The sequence below is a fragment of the Perognathus longimembris genome, chromosome 6 (assembly GCF_023159225.1).
Source record: "Perognathus longimembris pacificus isolate PPM17 chromosome 6, ASM2315922v1, whole genome shotgun sequence".
NCBI lineage: Eukaryota > Metazoa > Chordata > Mammalia > Rodentia > Heteromyidae > Perognathus > Perognathus longimembris.
The window spans coordinates 80,614,215-80,638,996 of NC_063166.1; the positions used below are offsets into that span (position 1 = coordinate 80,614,215).

Below are 24,782 nucleotides of genomic sequence, written 5' to 3' on the forward strand. Positions count from 1 at the left end.
AAGGGCATGAAAATGCAAAGGAGAGGTAGGAAAGAAAGGGGGGAGGGAGGGAAAGGTAGAGGGTGAGGGGGGAAGAGAGTAGGGAGGCAAAAAGGAAGGAAGGAGGGAGGGAGGGAGGGAGGAAAAGGTTGGGTATCACCATCCTAACACAGCGCTTCTGTGTCACAGGCTCAGCGAGGCACACTTTCCCCCAAATGCCATAGCTAGCCATCCATTGAGCAAGGATTCAATCTTACATACTACCCACCGCATGCCCTAAATGAGTTCTGCACCACCTCTGAACATGAGGTTCGCACTAGCAGCCAGGAGATTCTGCACATCTCCACCCTCAACTTCCTCCTCAGCCCAGAAGCAGCAAGGAGGTAGCCCTGAGCACTTTCTAGAAATTCAGAATCTGGAGCCCTGCTCTGAAGCTCCTGACGGAGCCTCTGCCCGGGCGAGGGGCTCGAGTGGGCGCCGTGTCCGCGCGGGGCAGCTGGAGCCCAGTGGCTGCAAGCGAGCCGCCCTCTGGAGCTGCGAGCAACGGAGACAAAGACACTGCGATTCTTCCCGCATTTCAGGCCCCAGCCCCAATCAGAAACTCCCTTGTCAGACTAATTATACTTATGGGTGTTCTGTGACTTACTGTATTCCCAGAAAAAGAAAGAGAAATGAAGTTCTCTTTCAGGTTTTCAGGGTAGATAATGTCAAATATTTACAGAGCAAACATCATTCTAGAGACGCGCCATTCTCTTCCCGCTGATTAGGGGGCTGTCAATCACCCGTGATGGGAAGCCTGTCAACCCTCCCGGCAGAAAGAAACCTCCTGTCACCAAGGCTGAAGCGTCAGCACTCCTGCTGGGACGCAGGGCCAGGCTTTGAAAGCAGGACCCCTCCGAGGGGATCCCAGGGGCAGAAGAGCCAGCTCTGTACGGGAGATGGGGTGGGGGGCAAGGGGTCTTGGTGGGAAGAGAGGGTGCTGTGTCCTAAGCCGGGGATTCACTTGATCCAACCTCTGCCCGGCCCTGGTCCAGGATGCTGGAAGTGTGAAATGGACGTGCTGTCTCCAGGGTTCTGAGGACAGCTGCTCATGTGACGACCACACTTGGAGAGGCAGCTCCCGTGCCGCAGGTGTGGGGTTCCCACCAGGAGCTAAGGGGTCACCTGGGTACCTCGGAGAATGGGAGAACCTTGGAACAAGATCCCTGGGTGGTTCATCTGCACTTTAAGCGTGGAGAAGCATTGCACTTCACATACTTGCACTTGATGACCACCAGACGAGCTGCTGCGTTGTAATCTGAACAGAGCCGGGCATGGTGGTACCTATCTGTAATCCCAGTACTGGGGAGTCTGTGCTAGGCCCACCAACACCCCTCCTCATCCAGGAGAGACTCAACTCCCCTCCTACTGCTTAGAACCTAGAGCCGAGCTGTTCCTGTTTCCCTACCCCACACCTCACCAGGAGTTCAGTTCTAACTGGCAAAGTTAGTTTTGCCTCTTGTATTCGTTGAAGTCTTAGAGGAGATTAGACAAATCGATCTCACTTTAAAAATAACAATTATTATTGTTATTATCAGCCTTGGATCCTACTGTTGGAAAGCAAACGCTTACCTGCTCTGAGTAGGAAAGTGGATGGATGACCAGTGGGTAGATAATGGAAAGGAAGGGATGGGTGGGCAGATGGGTGGGTGGGTGAATGGATGGATGGATGGATGGATGGATGGATGGATGGATGGATGGATGGATGATGGATGGGTGGATGGGTGGATGGATGGGTGGATGGGTGGATGGGTGGATGGATGGATGGATGGAGGGATGGATGGATGGGTGAATGGATGGATGGGTGAATGGATGGGTGGATGGGTGGATGGATAGATGCACCAATTGAATCACTGCAAAATTCCCAGAAGTCCTAATCCCTCTTGTTTTTCAGAAACTTTCTCTATCAAGGTGATGATCACCTCAACTTCCCTATTTCCGCAACATCTCCTGCTTTTTATCCCCTTAACACAGGGTGAAAACAGAGAAGGGGTGTGAGCGTGGGGTGAGAATTGTGCAGATGGCTCACACTGACTGGCTTTCTCAGGTATGCTGAAATTAACCAGGCCTGCTACGAGACCGTCATAAATATTTGGTCATGAAGTATCTTTAGAGAACCATTTTCTGTGTTAACTGTACTGGCTAAGCCCTCTTGCCTCTCTGAGAAAGACTCGTTGAGCTGTCAGGCAGGAAGATCATTTTATTGAAAAGACACATGATGTAGTGAACAAAAGCTAGGAAATAAACTCTAATCCCCAAAGGAACACTCGATACTACTCTACGCACACTAAAATATTCAATTTATGGACTATATTGAATCCTATGTCTATAATTTACTACCCTAACTACAAAGGAGGGGTGTTTTTTTTTTTTAATCCAAACCAATTTCAATATATTTTACTATTTTCCCTGCCTCTGTTAAAGCAGAAATAACAAGTTTTGCAGAAAGATTAAGAGATGAATGGCGCAGACGGTCACGAGGTACCTCTTAGCCTCTCCAACTTCCTGTGGAACCCAGCTAAGTACCCATTGTGTCCTGGGCATGATTCCCAGGTGACTCTGATACAAAGCACTACAGTGCTGAGTGTGTATGTGTGTGTGTGTGTGTTGGTACTGGGGCTTGACCTCAGGGCCTGGTGCTCTCCCTTCACTTCTGTTTTTGCCAGCCCTGGGGCTTGAACTCAGGGGCTGAGCACTGTCTCTGGCTTTTGCTCAAGCGCTCTACCACTTGAGCCACAGCGCCACTTGTAGCTTTTTCTGTGTATGTGGTGCTAAGGAATCAGAGCCAGGGCTTCATGTATGTGAGGTAAGTACTCTACCACTAGGCCATATTCCCAGTTCTCTCTCTCCCTTCATTTTTTTCACTCAAAGCTGGAGCTCTAATACTTCATCCACAACTCCACTTCCTGTTTTCTGGTGGTTTATTGGAGATAAGCATCTCACCCGCTTTCCAGACTGGCTTCAAACCGGGATCTCCAGATCTCAGCCTCCTGGGTAGCTAGGATTCCAGAAGTCAACCACCAGCAGCTGCACCATAGCTCTTAAGAAAGCAGAAACAGCCGGGCACTGGTGGCTCACGCCTGTCATCCCAGCTACTCAGGAGGCTGGAATCTGAGGACCACAGTTCCAAGTCAGCCCGGGCAGCAAAGTCCATGAGACTCTGATCTCCAATAAACCACCAGAAAACAGGAAGTGGCGCTGTGGCTCAAGGGGTAGAGCGCTAGCCTTGAGCTGAAGAGATCAGGGACAGCGTCCAGGCCCAGAGTTCAAGCCCCATGACTGACAAAAAAAGAAAAAAGAAAAAATGGGTCTGTTCAACAAAGAGAAAGTACCTAGCCTTTGCCTAGAAACAATCTAGAGACACCACCTTTCCTGTGTAAGGAGCTGTTGTTTTAACAATGCGAAGGAACCTAAAGGAATGCAATACACGCCATGGAGAATGCTCAGAGCCAGACAAGGCCCCACCAGAATGGGGATGTGTGGCCAAGATCTGAAGAAGTGAAGAGAGATGGCAGCATTCATAGAGCTAGAGGAAGAATAGCACGGTGCACTTGACATGGGGTTCATATTCTTCGAGGACCCCTTTAGCTACCATATTTGGAGTTGAACCCCAGCATGTTAAAGATGAAGGGAGATGGGATAGGCACCTGCCACAAAGAAGCCAGTTAGATACAGGGAAACTTGATTGCATTTTAGATACATTTTGAAATTAGATCCGTGGGGATGAATCTTACCATGGATTTATTATTGTGAAAGTAAGATAGGCTCTGAGGATGACTGACTTTGGAGGGGGAAAAAGAAGAAGGAGGAGGAGTTGAGGAAAGAAATTAATAACATTGCTATTCTCTGAATATCAAAGACTTTGTTTGCAGAATGAAGATTCAGAACTCAGCTCTGACCTGTCACATTGGAGAGTCTGTATTAATTAATGCTGCATAATAAATTTCTCCCAAACTCGGCAGCTTGAAACAACAAATATTTATTATCTCCCGGTTTCCTTGAGTCCGGGAATCAGCAGCAGCCACAAGCCGTGGAGGTCCTCTCAGGAAGGAGCCATGTTCTCCACCAGGAGCGCGTCTACCAGATTCCATGGGGCCTGGAGGACTCTTCCAGAAGGCTGCCCACATGGCCTTCGGCAGGAGGCCACAGTTTCCCGCACAAGGTCCGGGTTCCTTACTACTTGAGCTCTCTGCACAGGGCCCATTGGTGTCTCTCCTTGTGGCATTTGGCTCTTCCCTAGGGAGACAACCCAGGGAGCAAAGCAGAAGCCACAGCGCCCTCAGTGACTTCACCTCAGGAAACACACACTGTCCAACCCACGGCTAGCTAGGTGCAAATCACTAACTCCACCCCCACTCAAGAAGGATGAAGCTCCCAGACGCCCCTGGGACAGTCACATGGAGACACTGAGTGTGTAAACCTGGAGGGATGACTAAGGTGGCAGAGCAGTGCCACCCACCAGTCTAGGCATCTCCAGGGACAGAGCTGAAGCCACGGGAGAGCAGCGACCCCTAGAGGAGAGTGACGGCAGGAAGGCACTACCGAACAGACAGAATCCTCCTTCCAATATTGGAACAGGAGAATGGCCACCAGCCGGAGGGGGGAGGACTAGTGGAGAAGGTGAAGAAGGGAGGATGTGGATGGTGTCGTTGATTTACATGCATCAGAAGAGACCACTGATACCTGTTCAAGTGGTTTGAAGAAAGAAGAGCGTAAAGGGGAGTGATGGCTAGGGGAGGTTGAGCTAGACACAGAACACGCATGTGCAGAAACATCACAGGAAATCCCTCCCGCCTCTGTAGAGGCGATGTGTGCTCGTCTCTGAAACATAGAAAATGTTAGACTACAGAACAGAAGGAGAGAAAGACCATCACGCGAGAGGGAGTTCAGGGTGCCAGCACGGAGCACCCAGAGAAGCAGGGTGGGGCTGAGGAAAAAGGATCCGCAGTCTCAGCAGACACAGTGGTAAACAGATGCAATCTCACTTTTTAAAAATGAAGAAGAACACACAGAAAACTTTGAGGAAAGAATGCAGGGAGAGACAGTGAGAAAGAGGTTGTGCCACACAGGAAGGGAGCAGAGGGGGGAAAAAAGAAAGAATATGGGACCCAGGTAACAATGATCTCAATAGTGAGCAGATTTTCAGTCTAAACAGACAAGAAATCTCTAGTCCACCTATCACATAGCGAATGGGAAAGTTCTGCCTTCTTCCTGGCTTTGGTCACAGTGTTAAGGCGGGTCCTATCAAGCTCTGCCACTTCAGGCTCAACGTGTAAGACACTGGTGCCCCCGAGGACTGGCCTGGACAGTTGGTCTAGCTCCAGAGGAAAGATGTTGAGTCCGAGGCAGGGTGAACAAATGAGTCAAAACACAGAGAGAGAGAAGGAGGCTTCCTGGCTGGGCCACTGAGTAGAACAGCTGGCTGTCAGAGCTCTGGGAGAGGAGTGGACTTGTAGCAAGAGATGGTATGTGAGAGCTCAATGATGGACCATGGATCTGAAGGACGGAGCGCATTCGTGTTTCCGGAGAGCACTGATGGTTCCATCCACAACAGACTTCTCAACAACCAGACGCTTAAAAGCACCGCAGACCAGGACCCACCCACAGGAAGATGTTAGTCCATCCCATCCAGTACTGACAGTCAAAGTGACGCCTGAAAGTAGTCCTCCCACTTCAAGTGAAAAAACTCAGATGCCTAAAAGCTTTACACGGCCCAACTTGGCACCCGTTGGGTGAATTGCAACAGAAAAACATAAGAAATAGGAAAAGGACAACGTGAATCCTCCAAAAGTCAGCAATTCCACAGTTATGATAGATGGACTGATGATAGATAGATAGTGAAGTGGATAAAATTCCAGACAAAGAATTCAAAAGAATGATCATAAGAATGGCTGACAACACCAAAGGGAACACAAATGAGTTGTGAAATGAATTCAAAGATAACGCAAATACAAGCTGAAAGAAATAAGGAAGCTAGTGCAAGACATGAGAGAGGACTTTTAAAAGGCAATAGAAATAAAAATCACAATGAAATCTGGAAATGAAAATCTCAATAAATTAAATTAAAAACTCAGTTGAAAGTTTCATCAAGAGATCAAGTGGAAGACAGAATATTGGGACATGAAGACTAGGCAGACAAATTAGAACAGTCAGGCAATATAAAGGGAAAAAAAGTTATAAACAGAACATACCAGAGAGCTAGAGCACCACTAATAAAACAAGTCATGGGCATAGAAGGACAAGAAGAAGTATAAGTGAAAGGTAGAGAAAACATATTCAACAAAATAACAGGAACTGGGGCTGGGGATATAGCCTAGTGGCAAGAGTGCCTGCCTCGGATACACTAGGCCCTAGGTTCGATTCCCCAGCACCACATATACAGAAAACGGCCAGAAGCGGCGCTGTGGCTCAAGTGGCAGAGTGCTAGCCTTGAGTGGGAAGAAGCCAGGGACAGTGCTCAGGCCCTGAGTCCAAGGCCCAGGACTGGCCAAAAAAAATAAATAAATAAATAAATAACAGGAACTATCCAATGCTTAGAAAAGAGATGCACATTCAAGTACACGAGGCTTTCAGAATACCAAACCTGCAAGAGCAGAAAAGGACCTCCCTCGGTCATGGAGTTAAAACATCAAGTGCACAAAACAAAGAATGCTGACAACTGCAAGGGAGATACACCACAAATCAAGGAAAACCCACACAAGCAACCGTAGATTTCCCAACAGTAATTGCAAAGAGGGGCGTGGTAACACATATCTATAATCCTAGGTACATGATAGGAGGAGATGGGGTGATCTTAGTTCAAAGCCAGCCCAGGAAAAAGTGTAAGACCCTAGCTTAAAACCAAGCTATGCATCTGACACGCTTCTATAATTCCAGTTACATGACTAGCAGAAGTAGGAGGATTAAGGTCTGAGGCTAGCCCATTACAAAAGTTCAAGACTCTATCAAAACAAAAAGTCCAGGTGTCGTGGATCAGGTGGTAAAGTACAATCCCAAGTAATTGAGTTCAAAACCACCAAAGGAAAGAAAGAAGGAAGAATGGAAGGAAGGAGGGGGGAAGAGAGAGAGAGAAGAAAGAGAGAGAAAGAAGGAAGGAAGGAAGGAAGGAAGGAAGGAAGGAAGGAAGGAAGGAAGGAAGGAAGGAGAGAGAGAAAGAAAAAGAAAGAAAGAAAGAAAGAAAGAAAGAAAGAAAGAAAGAAAGAAAGAAAGAAAGAAAGAAAGAAAGAAAGAAAGAAAGAAAGGAAGGAAGGAAGGAAGGAAGGAAGGAAGGAAGGAAGGAAGGAAGGAAGGAAGAGATCTGACTGTAAAATCCAGAGGACATCAAAAAAATTCTTCCCCTGAAAATAACCTGGAAAAGTGTACTCAAAAAAACTGGGGCTGGGAATATGGCCTAGTGGCCAGAGTGCTTGCCTCATATACATGAGGCCCTGGGTTCGATTCCTCAGCACCACATATACAGAAAATGGCCAGAAGTGGCGCTGTGGCTCAAGTGGCAGAGTGCTAGCCTTGAGCAAAAAGAAGCCAGGGACAGTGCTCAGGCCCTGAGTTCACGGCCCAGGACTGGCCAAAAAAAAACCCACAAACAAACAAAACTATGTTTCTGTACACACTGCCCTATTATGTAACTGTACCCCTTTTGCACAACATCTTGTCAACAAAATTTAATTAATAAATAAATAAAATAATAATAATATTCATATAAAAAAAGAAAAACTATGCTTCAGAATGGAAGGAAAAATAAAAACTTTGGACAATTCTAAGGTAATTAATGATCACTATGCCAGCAGAAGACATTTAAAGGAATCTTACACATGGATAAGGTCAACAAACATGATCATGAGAATACAGGAAAGAATAAAGCTCAGCAGACAAGTAGATAAGCAAATAAGGATTAGGAAAAACTCAAACTTTACAAAAACTGTGAAATGACAGCAATTAGGATATGCATTTCTATAGTAATTCTGAATACTAATAGTCTCAATTCTCCAATTAAAAGATGCAGACGAAAGGTGGAAATATAACTCAACTGTAGAGTGCTTGCCTCTTAGCATATCTCTAGCAACACACAGACACAGACACACACACACACACACACACACACACACACCAGACTAATTGATTAAATTATAAAAACAAGACCTAGTTGTGGCTGTCTGCGAGAACACACCTTTGGAAAAGGGAACCAGCCTGAAAGTGAAAGGATATACAGAGATATTTCAAACAAATGGCACCTGAAGATAAACAGGAGTAGCTAATGCTCATATCTGACAAAGCAAACTTCAAATCAAAGATAGTCAGATGAGACAAAGAGGTTACTTCATACTGATACAAATGCCAGGCACCAATGACTTACACCTGTAATCCTAGCTACTCAGGAGGCTGAGATCTGAGGATTGAAATCCAAAGCCAGCCTGGGCAGAAAAGTCTGTGAGATTCTTATCTCTAATTAATCATGCACACACACACACACACACATACACACACACACACACACACAAGCTGGAAGTGGCGCTGTGGCTCAAGAGGCAGACCACTAGCATTGAGCAAATGAAGCTCAGGAACAGTCACCAGGCCCTGAGTTCAAGCCCAAGGACTGGCACACAAAAAAAGTCACCATATTGATAAAGGGAACAATTCAAGAGTATATAATGACTGTTAACCTAGTGTCATCCTAGCTTTTCCAGAGGATGGGAGCTAAAGGATTGCAACTCAAAGCCATAAGAAAAATTCATGAGACTCCATCATTCAATAAATAAACAAAAATATGTGGCCCTGCCATGTGGCTCAAGTGGTAAAGCACCAGCTGATCATGCAAGCCAAGATAGTGTGAGACTTTGAGTTCAAACTGTGGCAGAGAGAGAGAGAGAGAGAGAGAGAGAAATTAACAGCCATAAACATATATGCACCAAACATGGGACATGGGCACCTGATTTCATAAAAACCTTTCTCTATAGAAAGCCACAGAAAGGTACCAACACCACAATAGCCAGTGGTTTCCATACCCCACTCGCACCAACAGATGTTCAGACCAAATAAAATCAACAGAGAACCAACATCAAACAACACTGTAGATCAAATGGATTTAACAGACAGCTACAAAGCATTTCACCTACCAGGTGTAGAATACATATTCTCCTCGGTAGCCTATGAAACTTTCTATAAAAACAAATCATATTTGAGGACCTAAAGCAGTTCTTTTTGTTTGTTTTTGTTTGTTTGTTTTGCCAGTCCTGGGGCTTGAACTCAGGGCCTAAGCACTGTCCCTGGCTCTTTTTTGCTCAAGGCTAGCACTCTGCCACTTGAGCCACAGCGCTACTTCTGGCTTTTTTTCTATGTATGTGGTACTGAGGAATCGAACCCAGGGCTTCATGTATAGGAGACAAGCATTCTTCCACTAGGCCATATTCCCAGCCCCTAAAGCAGTTCTTAACAAGGATAACTTCCTGCATTTTATCAGATCACAATGGGAATGGAACTTGAATTCAGCCAGACAAACTACAGAAAAGATGCACACATGTGGAGACTGAATGACATACTTTTGGATGATTAGTTGATGCCAGCACTGGGGTTTGAACTCAGGGCTTAGGCACCGTCCCTGAGCTTTTGCACTCAAGGCTAGCACTCTACTACTCGTGCCAGCTCAACTTCTGGCTTTTTGGTAGCTAAGTGGAGGTAAGAATCTTAGCCTCCTAAGTAGTTAGGATTACAATCGTGAGCCACCAGAACGTGGCTCCAGCTATTTGCATTTTTTTTTAACTTCTATCTCTGTAAAGTGTGGAAAACTGGAAGCAAGAATGACCTGGGGGGGGGGGGGAAATAGGCTGGGGAAGGTCAGAAGGTTAAAGACTGACTTTGGTTTTTTCATATTACTAGAATAATGCCCAATGTGCGCCTTGTTTTCTTGGGACAAGATTGCAGAGCAGCAGAGTGAGACAAGGCTCAGAAGACAGAAAGATGGCACTTGTGATGAAAGGATGTAAAGAGAAAGATATTTCAAACAAATGGCACCTGAAGATAAACAGGAGTAGCTAATGCTCACATCTGACAAAGCAAACTTCAAAGATAGTCAGATGAGACAAAGAGGTTGCTTCATACTGATACAAATGCCAGGCACCAGTGGCTCACACCTGTAATCCTAGCTACTCAGGAGGCTGAGATCTGAGGGTTGAAATCCAAAGCCAGCCTGGGCAGGAAAGTCACCTGTGGGCTCATGGCTTGGGCAGTCACCCATGTCTACCTGCCTCGCCTGTGCCTCCTGCTTCTGTTTTTCTACCCTCGTCCAGGTGACTGCCTGTCCTCAGCTACCTCCGGATAACTCACCTGGAAATTCTGCTCACACACACAATGCTCACCTCGCCTCCTCCCGGGTTCTTCCTGAGTCTCTGCCTCTGCTTGCTCCTAGCATTCATGACATAGTCCTGGGGCCTTAGGTGCATTGGTGAGACAGGTATGAGAATGTACTGCCTAGCCACTGAAAGAAAAAGGCTTCCAGGGTTATCCTTGGGGTGGTCCATGGAGCCCCTGGAGAGAGGCTACCTTGTAAGGCCCAGAGACTGCAAAGAATCAGCTGCAGGAACCCTGTAAGCTGGACTCTTTCAGGAGATTCAAGGCCCAGGCTGGCCTGCACATAAAGACAAGACCCTATTCCAATAATAGTGAAGACAAGACCAGTGGCTCATGCCTATAATCCAAGAAGGCTGAGATCTGAGGATTGTAGTTCAAAGCCAGCCCAGGCAAGGAAATTGAAGACTTTCATCTCTAATTAGCCACCAAAAGAGACCTAAGTGGAGCTGGGGGAAAAGGGAAGGAAATGGGGAAGGGGGAGGGAGGGAGAAAAATGAGAGAGGAGGCAACAAGTTTGATAAGAAATGTACTCACTGCCTTACGTATGAAACCGTAACCCCCTCTGTACATCATTTTGACAATAAATAATTTTTTTAATAAAATACTTTGAGAAATTAAAAAAAAATAAGTAGAGCCGTGGTTTACAGGACAGAGTGCTAATTTTGAGCACCAAGACCAAGTTCAAGCACTAGGACCAGCACCAAAAAAAAAGGGGTGGGGGGCGACAAAAAGGGCTGATGGCATGGCTGAAGTGGTAGATCACGTGCCTGTCACAAGCAAGGTGCTGAGTTCAAACCCAAGTGTTTACTGAAAGAAAAAAAAAATCTCAGGGGCTGGGAATGTGGCCCCGTGGTAGAGTGCTCGCCTAGCATGCATGAGTCCCTGAGTTCGGTTCTTCAGCACCACATAGACAGAAAAAGCCAGAAGTGGCGCTGTGACTCAAGTGGTAGAGTGCTAACTTCAAGCAAAACCAAGCCAGGGGCAGTGCCCAGGCTCTGAGTTCAAGCCCCAGGACTGGTGCGCATGTGCACACACACACACACACACACACACACACACACACACACACACACACACCCCCTCAGGGAATTGGAGCTAAGTCACTAATTTTAGCTTCCCTAGGGACTTCTGGCTGCATTTGTTAGGTGGCTATGATTTTGCTAACAAAGGTTCTTGTGGAATTAAGCTTACCATCAACATATAACAACCAGGCAATGCCAGGCCAACATTTGATTTCTGGCTTCCCTTTAACCACGGGGACCTGTTCGGTTCAGCAGCGTTTCTTTCCCAGCACACCCCCGTCTCCACTCCTCCCTACCACCCCTTTGATCTGAAGACCCAGCGGCAGTCCTGCTTGCCATTATTCAGGCTCAGATACTTGTTTTGCTTGGAGTAGATAATTATTTCTCTGTGCAAAGCCATCCACGGGAAAACATGAACATGAAGGACAGCCCCGGAGAACCAGAGGATCTTCCTGACAAACCAGGTCACCTTCAGTCCACAGCCTGCCTGGCTCCTGAGGATACGCGGATGATGGCATCACTCATCTGTCCTCCTAGGAGCTCTGACTGGGGAAAACAGAACTCAGATTTGCTCCCGTTTCTGCTTGTCCAGTGTGTTCTGAGGGCAGTTAAGGGCAGAGCTGGCCATCAGCTCCCTCCGAGGAGAAACAAAGTCGGGAAGAACGGGAATAGTGAAGCGCCTGTGCGTGCCACAGGCTCCGTGTGGCCAGTGGCTCTCTATGCCCTCTCTGAACGCATCCGGAGCTGAGAAGACAGCGTGAACGAGGTAGGAAGCCTGCACATCCCGCTTCCACTGTCCAGGGCAGACATTACTAATCGATCACGGCCCCCTTCCCTCAGAACTCCCATGCGGCCTGAAGTCTCAATGTACTTTCAGGCCTTTTCCAAATGATGGACGTTGGTCGAAGCATGGGTTTTGTGCCAAGCTTCCAGGAGAGTGTAGTGAGTCCACAAACCCTGGTTCCTAAGTGTTTAAAACAGCATCACATAGATCCAAGCCTGGGCCCAACCTTCTAGCTCAGGAGCTGCTCAAAGCCTTCGCAAGCCAGGAGCTGGTGGCTCGTGTTTAGAATCCTGGATACTCAGGAGGCTGAGATCTGGGGGAATCATAGTTTGAAGTCAAGCTGAGCAGGAAAGTCTCTGAGACTCTCATCTCCAATTAACCACCAAAAAGACTTAAGTAGAGTTGTAGCTCCTCTCAAGCCTTGAGCGAAGATGATCAAGGACAGCATCCAAGCCCTAAGTTCCAGCCCCAGACCAGCAACAACAGAAAAAGGCCACTCAAAAGTCAATTTCTAACGCTTTTCCATCTTGATGAATATCAGCATTGTTTAAATATTAATGATTCTGTTTTCTTGAGAGTTCACTGACTGCTGGTTTCTCTATGCTGGAACAAATTCACTGGTAATGTTTTACAACCAGTGACATGGGTTTGGTGTTTATCATTATGTCTGCCTTACAGAGAAGCCTCGTGTTCTGAAAGGTTTAGGAACAGCACCCAGGGCACACGGCCCATGAGGAGCAGTGTGGGAACTTGGCCTAGGCCCTGGTTACAGCACACACTTGTGGTCAGTGTTCCGTACCCCTTCTCTTCTTGACCGTTCGCCTAACGTTGAGGACCTACAGCCCTGGCTTCAAAGACGAGGGAAACCCACTGCTCTACACGTGCCTCAATGAAACTTACGGTTTGTATTTCTGCTGAAAAAATCTTTGGGGTGCGTTAAGCTGTTAGGGTGCGTGGAAGTCTGTGTGATTGACTGTTTGGGGAATGTTAATCATCCCCAAAGAGCTGTTTCAAAGTTGAATTTTTTTCCTTTTTGTTTTGGACACAAGGTCTTCGTGTTGAGCACCAGCTGGTCTCAATTTCACAATCTTCCTGTCTCCACCTGGTGGAGACAGGAACTACAGGTGTGAAACGCTATACTCAGCATCGTGATTTCTTCCTAAATTGCCAGGAAATTCACTTCTTCCAAAAGCAACCAGAGGGAAGACAGGAACAAGGCCAGAGCAGCTCCATGGTGGGGGCGGGGGCGGGGGCAGGGGGAGGGAGGGATTCTGGGTGTTCCCGCGTGGATTCAAAGCTTAGTGCCCTGCCTTCCCCAAGTGGGTAAGGGTGCCATCAACTTGGAGGGTTGGTTGACTCCCCTGGAAAATGGAGATAGCAGTTTCCACGATTGGGGGAACCAGGAGACAGCTGGTGGAAGGCAGCAGCCCATGTGTGGAAGACGGGGGCCTCTACATGAGCTCCGTGATCAGTGTCCCCTTGTCTGCCCACAGGGGGTCTGCAGGGGGTGGGAGAGTCACGTGAGCGACCTTGGCTCTGTGGCCTTGGATCCCTTCAGAGTAACACCTCCGCCGATGTGTGCCCGTCGGGAGTTCCCACTCCCGGCTCCTCACCAGGTTTTCGGCTGGCCACTTTGAGGGGTAGGGGACCTGGGGACTGATATGGCCAGCACAGTGTCCAGTGATTTTCGACTCGTGTAGCTCGGTCCTAGAGACACCTCATAGACCCTTTGCACAATGCACCCCAGGAGGTGCTTCTCTTGGGAACCCCTCCTGTCCAGAGGGGTTTAATGTGCCAGTCTTGGGTCTTGAACTCAGGGCCTAGGTGCTGACCCAGAGCTGTTTTGGGCTCAAGGATGGTGCTCTACCATTTGAGCCACACCTCCACTACTTGGAGAGTCTCCCGGACATTCTCTGCCTGGACTGTCTTGGAACTCTGCTCCTCAGATCTCGGCCTCCTGGGTGGGGAGGTGTGGGTCACCAGCACCTGGCTTCTGCCTAGCTTTCCTCAGTAAATCTTTGCTGTTTTACTTCCCTCTCTTTGGATTCATTCTTCCAGACCATTAAGACAAAGATCATGTAGGGTGTTACAGGTTCTCAATATACTATGTTTCCAATTACTTTTATCTGTTGACCTTGATCCCATCTATGAACTGGTGGGGAGAAGAAATGTTACCTAATTTTCCTTTGATCTTCCTTACCTGTGAGTCACTATAAAAGGTTTCCCAGCACTTCCAGAAAAAAGTTCCCTGCAGACCTTGGGGGACCTGTGTCTATGGGTGAGAGCCCTTCCTCTGTGACTTCATAGGCAGGACCACCGCCCCCACCCTTTGAGTCTGAGCTGAAGCCTGGTCAGTTTTATTTTTGTTTACCCAGAGTAACAGTTACTGATTTATTTCCTTAAGTTGGCCTAGAAATCCGGAGCCAGAAATCCCAACCGCAACCGATTGCTACTCTTAGCTAATGCTGCCCCCTTGTGGCCAAAAGCTGCATTGCCAGCGCCAGAAGGGACGGGAAAGAAAGCTTTTCTGACCCACCATATAAGGAAGTGCCTTGTAAGGCTCTGTTTCAGAGGGCCAGTGTTTCCTGGGACTCAATACGCCTAGGATATAGACTGCATGCCTAACAACCTTTCAAATGCATGAAAACCAAATGTTACAATGACCAAGATGAAAATTCACTGACATGTGATAGGTGTCTTGGTAGTATTTGTCACTCAATGGCCTAAAAGTGGGCATGGTGCCACAGCACGGTAGTCTCTGCTATTCAGGAGGCTGAAGATCACTGTGCCCTGGAATTGAAGACAGCCTGACACAGAAAACACTATCTTAAAAATTAAAGAAAAGTTGCCTCAACATTTTTCCATTCATTAAATTAGAGTTCTAAGTTCAAGATATATGTGTTCAGATTAAACCAGTATTCTGGGCACTGGCAAATCATCCTATTTAGATTAAGAGCCCAGACAAAAGGATTGCAATAACCACGTCAGTCATATATTAAGCAGAAGAAAACAAGAGACCAACACAGTGATTCAAAAAATAGCTGAGTACATCCACTCCAACTAATTCAGACAGAACTTGGAGCCAAGAGCCAGTGGCTCATACCTGCCAGCCTTGCTACTCAGAAAGCTAAGCACAGAGGATCAAGGTTTGAAGCCAAGCTGGCCATGAAAAACCCAAGAGACAAGTATCTCCACCAAAAAGCCCGAAGTAGAGCTGTGGCTCAAGTGGTAAAACACCAGCCTTGAGCAGAAAGGACAAAGGGAGAATGCAAGGCCCTGAGTTCAAGTTGGTCCAATACTGGTACCAAGAGGGATGGAGGGAGGGAAGGAGAGAGAGAGCAGAGAAGGGAAAAATGGGACAGGGAGGGAGAGGGAAGGAGGGAGAGAGGGAGGGAGGGAGGGACACCAAAGCTCAAATCTGACCATTCTTTGTCTTTAGCATTTTCCATAGTCAAGGATAGTGCCTCAAACTCCTTGGGCAGCTCCCCGCATCTCTGCGGCAGCTTCAAGCCCTTCCCTGCCACACAGCCCTGACCCTGTGGCCTTGCTGCCTTGCACTGCACTGCAAGTGCAACCTCCCACTCCTGAAAACAATTATTGAGTTAGCTGCCTCCTCCTCCTCCTCCTCCCAGAACCCACCCCCACCCCTCCACACGCTCCTTGTGAGGCTCAGGTGTTTGTACAGACAAGTACCCCCTCAGCCCCAAAAAGGAGCTGCAGCTCAAAGTGGGAGAACACTAGCCTTGAGCAAAAAGAGCCCGGGGGCCCGCACACAGGCCCTGAGTTCAAGGCCAGGAACAGCAGCCAAAAAAACAAAACAAAGAAAAAAAGAAAACTATTTCTTGTTCTCAACATCAACCACCAGGAGCTCACGGCATCAGGAAAAATGAGCCTTTTCCTATCCCTTCCCCCCCCCCCGTTCCCCCCCACCCCCGCCCTGTCATTTCTAATTCCCATTTCCCACAAAAGAACCCAAAGGCAGCCAGGTGTGGTAGCGCCTATCAATCCTAGCAACTTGGGGAGACTGAGGTCCAAGGCCAGTAACAGCCAAGATTCTGAGGGGTGTAAGGTTCTGAGGGGTGTGACCTAGTAAGAGCAAGGCCCTAATTCAACCCTGGTTCCACACAAACTGAGGCCACTGGACAATGATTTCCCGGGGAGTTGGCTCCAGATTGCTTACCATCTTTGTCACAAAAGGCAAAGCTGCCACTCTGCCTGTCAAAAGAAAACATCCAATTCAAGACCCCCTGGGGTGTGAAGGAGTTTTAAGTCCAAAAGTTTGGTTCTGGGCTACCTCTGGAGAACTGGTAAATGCGGTGGGGGGGGGGGGGGGTCACACCAAACTGAGGCTACTTCTGAGAAGTCTCTGAGACTGCTTTAAAAATCCTCCCAGATGGAAGAATATGGCTTAGCAGTAAAGTACTTGCCTAGCATGCAGGAAGCCCTGGGTTCCATTCCTCAGCACCACAGAAACAGAAAAGGCTGGAAGTGGTGCTGTGGCTCAAGAGGTAGAGTGCTAGCTAGCCTTGAGAGAAAAAAAAACTCAGAGGCAGCCTCCAGGCCCTGAGTTCAAGCCCCAAGATTGGAAAAAAAAAAAAAAAAATCTTCCCAGAAAGGAAGGCCGCCGCAAGCTCACACCTGTAATCCTAGCTACTCAGGCTGAGATCTGAGAATCAAGGCCTAGCCAAACAAACATCTAACAGGTTATTTCCAATTAAGCAGGAAAATGCTGGAAGTGGAGGTGTGGCTCACGTAGTAAAGTGGCAGCCTTAAGAGAAAAAGCTAAGTGAAAGCATGATGCCCTGAGTTGAGGTGCCCTCCCCCCCACCCACTGCCTGACCCAGACACAAAAACCTCCAGGAGGGGGGTAGGGGAACATGGTGACCAATTTACATTCACCTGCTGGGGTAGGTGGACATGCATGTGTGCGTGCATGCATGTATATGTGTAGTTGCACCTATTAAAGAAAATCAGAACAGGGACACAATGAAGACCAAAAGCCAAGATTGCAAAACACCAAATCTATATTTACATCCACATAACATAACTTTAAGCTGAAATATAAATAAAACAAGTAATGTCTACTGTTTGACGACTTACGTATCAACAATTAAAATAAATCAAACTGGGATGAAATAAATAAACAAAAATCCAACGAATTGTACCTCTACATATGTACTGTTGTCCCAAAGGAAAAAGAAAAACATACAAAACCAGTAGTATCCCAATAGTTAATACTGATGGACCAAAAAAATAAGATTTTGAAGTACAAAGGGCTGTCAAAAACCGCTGGTTTTCTGCACTCCGAAATGTAGTTGAAAAGGAGATCTGAAAGCCCTCTGATTTCAGCAGAACACATACTGACTTGTTTTCAAATAGATTTGGTGATTTTTTTTTTAAATACAAGTTGAATTTCAGCCCGCTATCATCATCCCCCCTTTAAGATTTACATTTATAGCCACAGCAAGCTTCCTGTAATACTCACTGCATTAGGCAAAGATCGAGTCAATCATCTTGCAAATGTGTTAATCTTCAAAAATAGAATATAAAAGTGCAAAACTATGGAAACAAAATCTAGACTATGTACATATGGCTCAGCTTGACAGGGAGAGGGAGCGGTGAGCGCCTTCCTTCCTGACCCGAGGCCCCGCTGCAGTGGCCGAGACCCTCGTGGGCCCCATCTCCCTGGAACACAGGAGTTAAGACTTCTACCAACACCACCTTGTGCTGCATCAAGAAAACATTTAAAAAAGAAAACTGAGATTCTTGGCGCGCTTTACCTTTGTTCTATGGAGAGGACTGAGGCAAGGAAAGGAAGCAGTGCAAACTTTGTTTTGAAAGTTTCTTAAAATAATTTTGGGGTGCTAAGCCCACAAATTGCTGAACAAACTCAAGACACTAAAGGAACACAAGTTTAAAAAATCTCCAGCAAGCCGGCTGGTGTAGGGACTGTGTGCAGCGGGGAAGGGGAGAGAAATGCTGCTGCATTGTAATCCAGAAATGGGGGGCGGGGGGCGCCCAGAGGCTCAGCCAGCTGCTCCGGCTCAGCTCGGAACCGACATGGTTCTGAAACGCTGCCCTGTGTCCTCACTACCCCCCCCCCCCCACAAACCCTTCTCTTCCTTTTCAAAGTGCTTCCGGCCTTCCTAATCCCCATGTCTCTTCCAGCACTTCGATACCCCCAAGAAACTGGACTTCCTCCTCAATGACAACCCTGATAAAAACAAACGGAGAGAATGCCCCCGTGCAGCTGCTTCCAGGTAAAGGCCCCTCCTCCCCATGCTGTAACAGGCCAGGCCGTGCTCCCGTGAGGAGGCTCTCAGAGGGGGCCATCCGGAGAGAGGCAGCACGCACTTCTGAGAACACTTCTGTTAAGACCACAAGATGGGGAGGTACTGGCTGACACACATCCTTGATATTTGTTAAACAAAAGCAGACAGACAGCAGAAACTGCTCAAAGCACTGAGCTCCATAGGGAAAAGAACAGACAGTATCTAAACAAGCAGGTTTACAACTTAAGTATTTACAGATTTTACCTGAGGTGCAAGATTAGTTTTTTTTTTTCCTCCCACCCAAGTGATTTCTCCAGCAGCATAAATATGCAAAACTCCACTTATTTGGTCAATTCTTACAAAAAAAATTATTCTGGGACAAAACAGACTTCCAGTCCCCACTGTGTACAGCCAACTGTTCCAACTAGTTTTATTGCTATTTGGTACATTAAGAGAACGTTATAAACTGTAGTGTTCCTCTGTGCACCGCACACATGTATACAATCACAGCTTATTTCAGTAGCTTTCACCATTTTCTTCAAAGGACAAACTAAACCATTTTCCTGGAGACTGCGGAACTTATATCCAGCAAGACCTAGGAAGAGAAAAGTTTCACAAGGTGATTGAGATCAAAAATGAATGCAGGTCAGGAATCAGAATTTTCAAATGCTAGCAGTGAGTAAGAAGTAATGAATGGGATTGGAAACACTATGGGTGAGTCTGAGCAAGATTGGAGCATGGTGGTTTTAGGAGGCTGAGTCACCGGGCCACGTTGGGCCACTGTGAAGCCCTTCCTGTCCTCACCACAATTTAGAGAACATTTAGTGACAACTACTCCATACATGTGAGGCGGCAGCTCACATGTGACACATTACCAAGGAGCTACCTCGGTAATGTCTCGACTGAAGTTGTGAGTCCTAGTGTACCCTGCATACACAACTCGGCCTATGCCCAACATCTTTCCTGAACCTGACTCCAACTATACTAGTGAGTACAAGGTCAAATAGTCCACCTCCTCCAACAGATACAGATCTGAGAAGTCATTGTTGGTTTTGTGTGTGTGTCGCCCAGGACTCTGGGTGCTCTCTCAGCTTTTTCTGCTCACAACTGGCACTATACCATTTGACCCACAGCTCCACTTCCATCTTTTTGGTAGTTAATTGGAGTCTCACAGACTTATCTGGCCAGGCTGGCTTCAAACTGTGATCCTCAGATCTCAGATTCATGAATAGCTAGGATTACAGGCATGGCTCTGAGCAGCTCGAGCTAGAAGGCTGAGGCCAGGATTGGACTTGTGAGAACACAGGCTCCTGCTACAGTCTGGGCAGGTGACATGGCCCCAGCCCCAGCCTCTACTCTATTTTAGGCTGTGGGCTATGGGCCTGTCACATCTACCAGGTTTGCAGGGAAGTAGCTATATTCACTAAGTAAAACAAATAAATAGACCTGGCTGGATTCCAATAAAATTTTATTGACAAAAACAACCAGGTAAGAAGGCTGACTTGCTGATCCTTGTCCTAACAACACCCCCCTGCTGGAACGAGGTTAAATGACTGATGTTGAAGCACTTCAAGTGTTATCAGGACAGTTCTTCCTGTTATCACCAGTAAGGCTAGCTTTCCCCAGCAGTCCCCTCTGAGTTCTAAAACACACACACACCACTGAAGTAAATGAATTGCATATTCTATTCGAGAACTAGAGTTTATTTTCACTTAAGTAAAACCAACACACTATATTTAATGAAAACATATGCTCACCTTTTTCCCAATAAATAGGAATTCAAGTTGTTTTCTTGTCATTTGGTCGATAATGGGTATTCCCAATCAAAGTCTCATAGTTCCTCTTTTGTAGCATGCTGCTAGACAGGTGCTGGTAGGACACAGGTCTCTTTCCTGAAGGGAGAAAGTATAAAAAGCATAGGCTCAAGGGACTGGGTAAGACAAGTCACTCACAGTGAATTATTTAGTATGAACACTCAGGAACCCAGAATTTTAGGCCATACTAAATTTAAGGACCTTCCAGACTGTCATCAGGTAAGAATTAAAAAGCCAAAAGAAAAGGACAGAATAAAATATTCCGGGCTGGGAATGTGGCCTAGTGGCGAGTACTTGCCTTGTATACATAAAGCCCTGGGTTCGATTCCTCAGCACCACATATATACAAAAAGGCCAGAAGTGGGTCTGTGGCTCAAGTGGCAGAGTGCTAGCCTTGAGCAAAAAGAAGCCAGGGACAGTGCTCAGGCCCTGAGTTCAAGTCTCAGGACAGGCAAAAAATAAATAAAATAAAATATTTCAAACCTATGTGTGTTATGAAAACACTGGGTAGAGTGGAGGTGGGGGGAGGCCCATTTAAGAGAGAATTTGACAGCAGTGCTGGTGGCTCACACCTGTAATCCTACCTACTCAGGAGTCTGAAATCTGAGGACTGTGGTTCAAAGCCAACTCAGGTAGGAAAAGTCTATGAGACTCTTATCTCCAACTAACCACCAGAAAACTAGAAGTGGCGCTGTGGTTCAAAGTGGTAGAATGAGATTGCATGAAAAAGCTCAGGGAAAGCACCTGCCAAGTTCAAGTCTCACAACCCAAAATTAGAGAGAGGATTTGACTTACAACAGAGCATTTTCTCTTAAGCTTATGTTATGTGTTTGCTTCCTAAAACAAGGTCTTGCCACACAGAGCCTAGAGTAGCCCCAAACAGGATGCTCTTTCTGCCTCTGCCTCCTGAGTGCCAGTATTACAGGCCGGTATTACAGACCACCAGGCCTGGCTTCGGTAGTTTTAATTCATGCCCATTTTGAGCACCAGGGTCAGAAATGGACATTTTTAATCAGAAGGCAGCAAAAAAATTACTATTTCATCGTAACTTTAATAAAATCCAGTGGAGTGTGTGAAAGCAATTATTCTCCATGACACCAGGCCAATCACCAAGTCATCATTGATGGGCACTGTCACCACACTGCGCCCTTCATTCAAATTAACGCAAGCTGGAAGGTCAGAAGCCAGCAGCTGCTCCCTATCCTGAAAGGGAAGGTGCTGCCAGGGGGCCTGGTTTTCAGACACCCATTTTCCTTGCCACCTGCACACCAGGCTACAGAGCACATGACATGAAGAAGCACTTCTATGCCAGTCCCCCTGAGACTATGTTTGTTTAGTCGTGGGAAAATAAGGGCAACTCTCAGATTCACTCAAAAACTCGTCAAAAACTAATGAGCAGTGGGGTTCTAGATGAGCTCACATCAAAAAGGCGGCTCCTACTTCCTGCTCTGCACTGTAGCGCTTACTGAGCAGGGCCACATGGCCTTATCCTAAGAGCTTACAGACCAGAGGGGAGCAAGACACATGGAAGGACCTCAAACCCCACAGGGGACAGGCGGGCCTTGTGAGCATACTACTGTTCAAAGGAAGCACACCTGTGATCCCAGCCTTCCAGAGACAAAGCTGGAAGATCACAAATGTAAGGCCAGCCTGGGATAAAGCAAGACGGTTCCAAAAATTTTTGAAAATTAAAATACCTCCTAGGATGGCATAGTTCAGAGGGCTGTGGTTCGAGGCCAGCCCAGGCAAAAAGAAATGTATGAGACTCCACATGAGCAATGGCTGGGCATAGACGTGCACCCTGCCATCACAGCTCCTGAGGCGCAGCACTCCACACCTCGATCCCCAGGAACACTGGGAAGCACGGTGGTACTGCAACGCAGGCTGAGCCCAGCATAAGGTGAGACACTATCTCACAAATAACCATGGCAAAGTGGCTGGAAGCACGGTGTGGGTGGTAGGGACCCTGGCTATCAAGTGTGAGATCCTGGGGGTATGGACAGAGGGAGAGTGGAAGAGGAGAGGAGAGGAGAGGAGAGGGGTGGGGAGGGCACAAAGGAGAGAAGGGGCTTTGATGAGGTGGGGTGAGCTAGGCCTGCTCACACCAGGCACTGAGCAGCAGGGGAGAGATGGGAAGGGGCGGGGCACTCTCTCACCCACATCTCCATCAAGCCCCAGCTCCAGACATGGAGGAACACAGGCCACGACTGCCCTTCTACCCCCCCAAGGCCTTCCCTCAGGGTGCCACAGACAGCCAGGGAGGGGGTCAGGTGCAGCACCCTGGCCTAAATGCAACTGCAGCCCATACTGACACCCACAGTACCTTCAAGGCCTGGGCCAGGGGCTGGAGGCGCCGCAGGGTGGCGGGCGAGCAGCGGCCCCGAGCTGCTGTAGGGCTTGGGCATCGTCAGCATGCTGGGGGAGTCCACCTCCCCGGAGCTCAGGAACCGGGGCTTGGGAGGCAGCGCGGGCTGGGCCGGGCATAGGCGCTCCTGCTGCGGCAACAGCGACGGGAGGCTCCTGACCACTTGGTACTTGGGGAGCTCAAAGCCCCTTCTGCCATTGGGCCCGGGCTGCTCCACATCAAGGGCAACCACACTGGACTTGAGTCTTTTGGGGAGTGACTCCCCAAGCTCGGCAGCCCGTTTGCAGAAATAGTCTCTCCCGGAGGGTGCCCAGGGGCCATCAGCCTTTGGGGGGTGGTCAGTGGAACAGTTGCTGCTGCTGCTGCTGCTACTGAGGGAGGCATGAGAAGAGGCAGCCGGCAGCAGTTTCAACTTGGCCTCGGGTCTCTTTGATTTCTCAGGCACAGGAGGAACACTGGTCTTGGAAAATGCCTCTGATGGCTGCTGTCTGGCTGCCCCGGGGCCCCCAACGCCAGGCAGTAGCCTATGCGACTTCAGGTTACTTGGTGCTAAAGTGCTGGAGTCCGTCCCTGATGACAGGGGGGCCTTGCCTGGCCCTGATGGGCCCTGCCGCCCCTTCTCAGGATGCAGGGATTTGGGCTGTGCTGGGAGAGTGGCCTTGGACTTGGCTTTATGGAAAGTGGGTAGGGGAGGCACGTCTTTGCCCAGCAGGGCAGGTGGACAGCCAGTCCGCCGGCTCCTCAGCAGAGACTTGTTCCTGCAGCTTTTCTGGATGTCTGGGTTGTACTTGTGCTCTAGCCTCTGGTGCATCATGAGCACTTCCGGATAAAAGGTCTTAAAGGTACAGAATGGGCAGGTGATGCTGGGGATTAGACTTTTACTCAGAGAGAGTGCAGAGCAACCAGGGAGGACCCCCAGGGATAAGTTCAAAGGCTTCTCCTGACAGTCCAGGCTGGGCTTCATTGGCTTGCGATCGGCTGCAGTCTCTGACTGCTTCTCTATGTGGCCGGGGTGGCCCCGTGGGGCAAGGCTGCTGTCCTCGGAAGCCCCAACTGCTCCGGATTTACAGGTGAGGCTGCTGGCCTGAGGTTGACCCCCTGACCGCTTCTTCAAAAGGTCCAGGTAGGCAGGGGCAGGGATTCTGCTCCCTTTCTCAGTGCTACTGCTGGCTGCATTTTTATGGAAATCCTGAGTATCTCTGTGTGCTGGTGGCGGGACGATGGCACTGCCCAGAGCATTCTCAAGGACAGATGGCATCTCGCAAAGCTGCTTGGCAGGTGGACTGCCTTTACCATCTTTGGCACCATTGAAATACCGCTTTAGGTTTTTGGTCTGCGTGCTGTCGGCAGCTAATAGTGCATCTTCAGCCTCCTGGCCTTTGCCCTCGCTCTTCACATCAGCGGTGGCGGCAGCTGCCTGTCTGTCCTTGTGGTGTCTTTCCAGGTGGTACCTCAGAGAGGTCTTCTGGGCTGCAGCGTAGTCACAGAATTCACATTTGTATGGTTTTTCACCTAAAATAAGAAATGTTGCTTTATTATCAGATTGTGAAATGCACCAAAGTGAAACTTTAGAAAATCTATGAGAGTGCACCTCCACCCCTCCCTTTCCCTCGGCACCTAAGATTTCTCAGGGTTTCACTGCTCTCAACAGCCCCCATCCTAGAAAGCCACGTAACACGAGCACGCCCCTCGCCAGACAAAGTAATAGTGCTGTTAGCTAATTTACCTTCATCCTAGCCCCATGGAGACAGAGATTATCACCCTTTTTCCTCTAAGAAGATGGATACAACAAATAGATGTAACTCTGCCCGCATTGTACGCGGAATGAGAAGATGCTCAAATCTACTATGCCAGGTTTGATTCCACGACACTAGATGTGCTAACTTCATTCCACGTTGTAAAACATCGCTTTGAAAAAGCATGTGGCATTCAAAAATGCCAGAGAGGGGCTGGGAGTATGGCCTAGTGGCAAGAGCGCTTGCCTCTTATACATGAAGCTCTCGGTTCGATTCCCCAGCACCACATATATGGAAAACGGCCAGAAGGGGCGCTGTGGCTCAGGTGGCAGAGTGCTAGACTTGAGTGGGAAGAAGCCAGGGACAGTGCTCAGGCCCTGAGTCCAAAGCCCAGGACTGACCAAAAAAAAAAATGTCATGCGATTTT

The 24,782-nt window shown here is 48.0% G+C and overlaps 1 protein-coding gene across 4 annotated transcripts in view; it reads right to left on the reverse strand.

The window, feature by feature from the left end:
- Positions 1 to 18,849: 18,849 nt before the first annotated feature.
- Positions 18,850 to 24,782, reverse strand: part of Znf217 (zinc finger protein 217) — a 43,427-nt gene continuing 37,494 nt past the window's right edge. For all 4 annotated transcript variants that reach the window (XM_048349637.1, XM_048349639.1, XM_048349640.1 and 1 more), the window contains 3 exons: positions 22,578 to 24,131; positions 20,198 to 20,332; positions 18,850 to 19,035 (listed from right to left, as the gene is read on the reverse strand). In XM_048349637.1, coding sequence (XP_048205594.1) covers positions 20,220 to 20,332; positions 22,578 to 24,131 — 1,667 coding nt within the window. In that variant the 3' untranslated portion in view covers positions 18,850 to 19,035; positions 20,198 to 20,219. The remainder of the gene's footprint in view (positions 19,036 to 20,197; positions 20,333 to 22,577; positions 24,132 to 24,782) is intronic.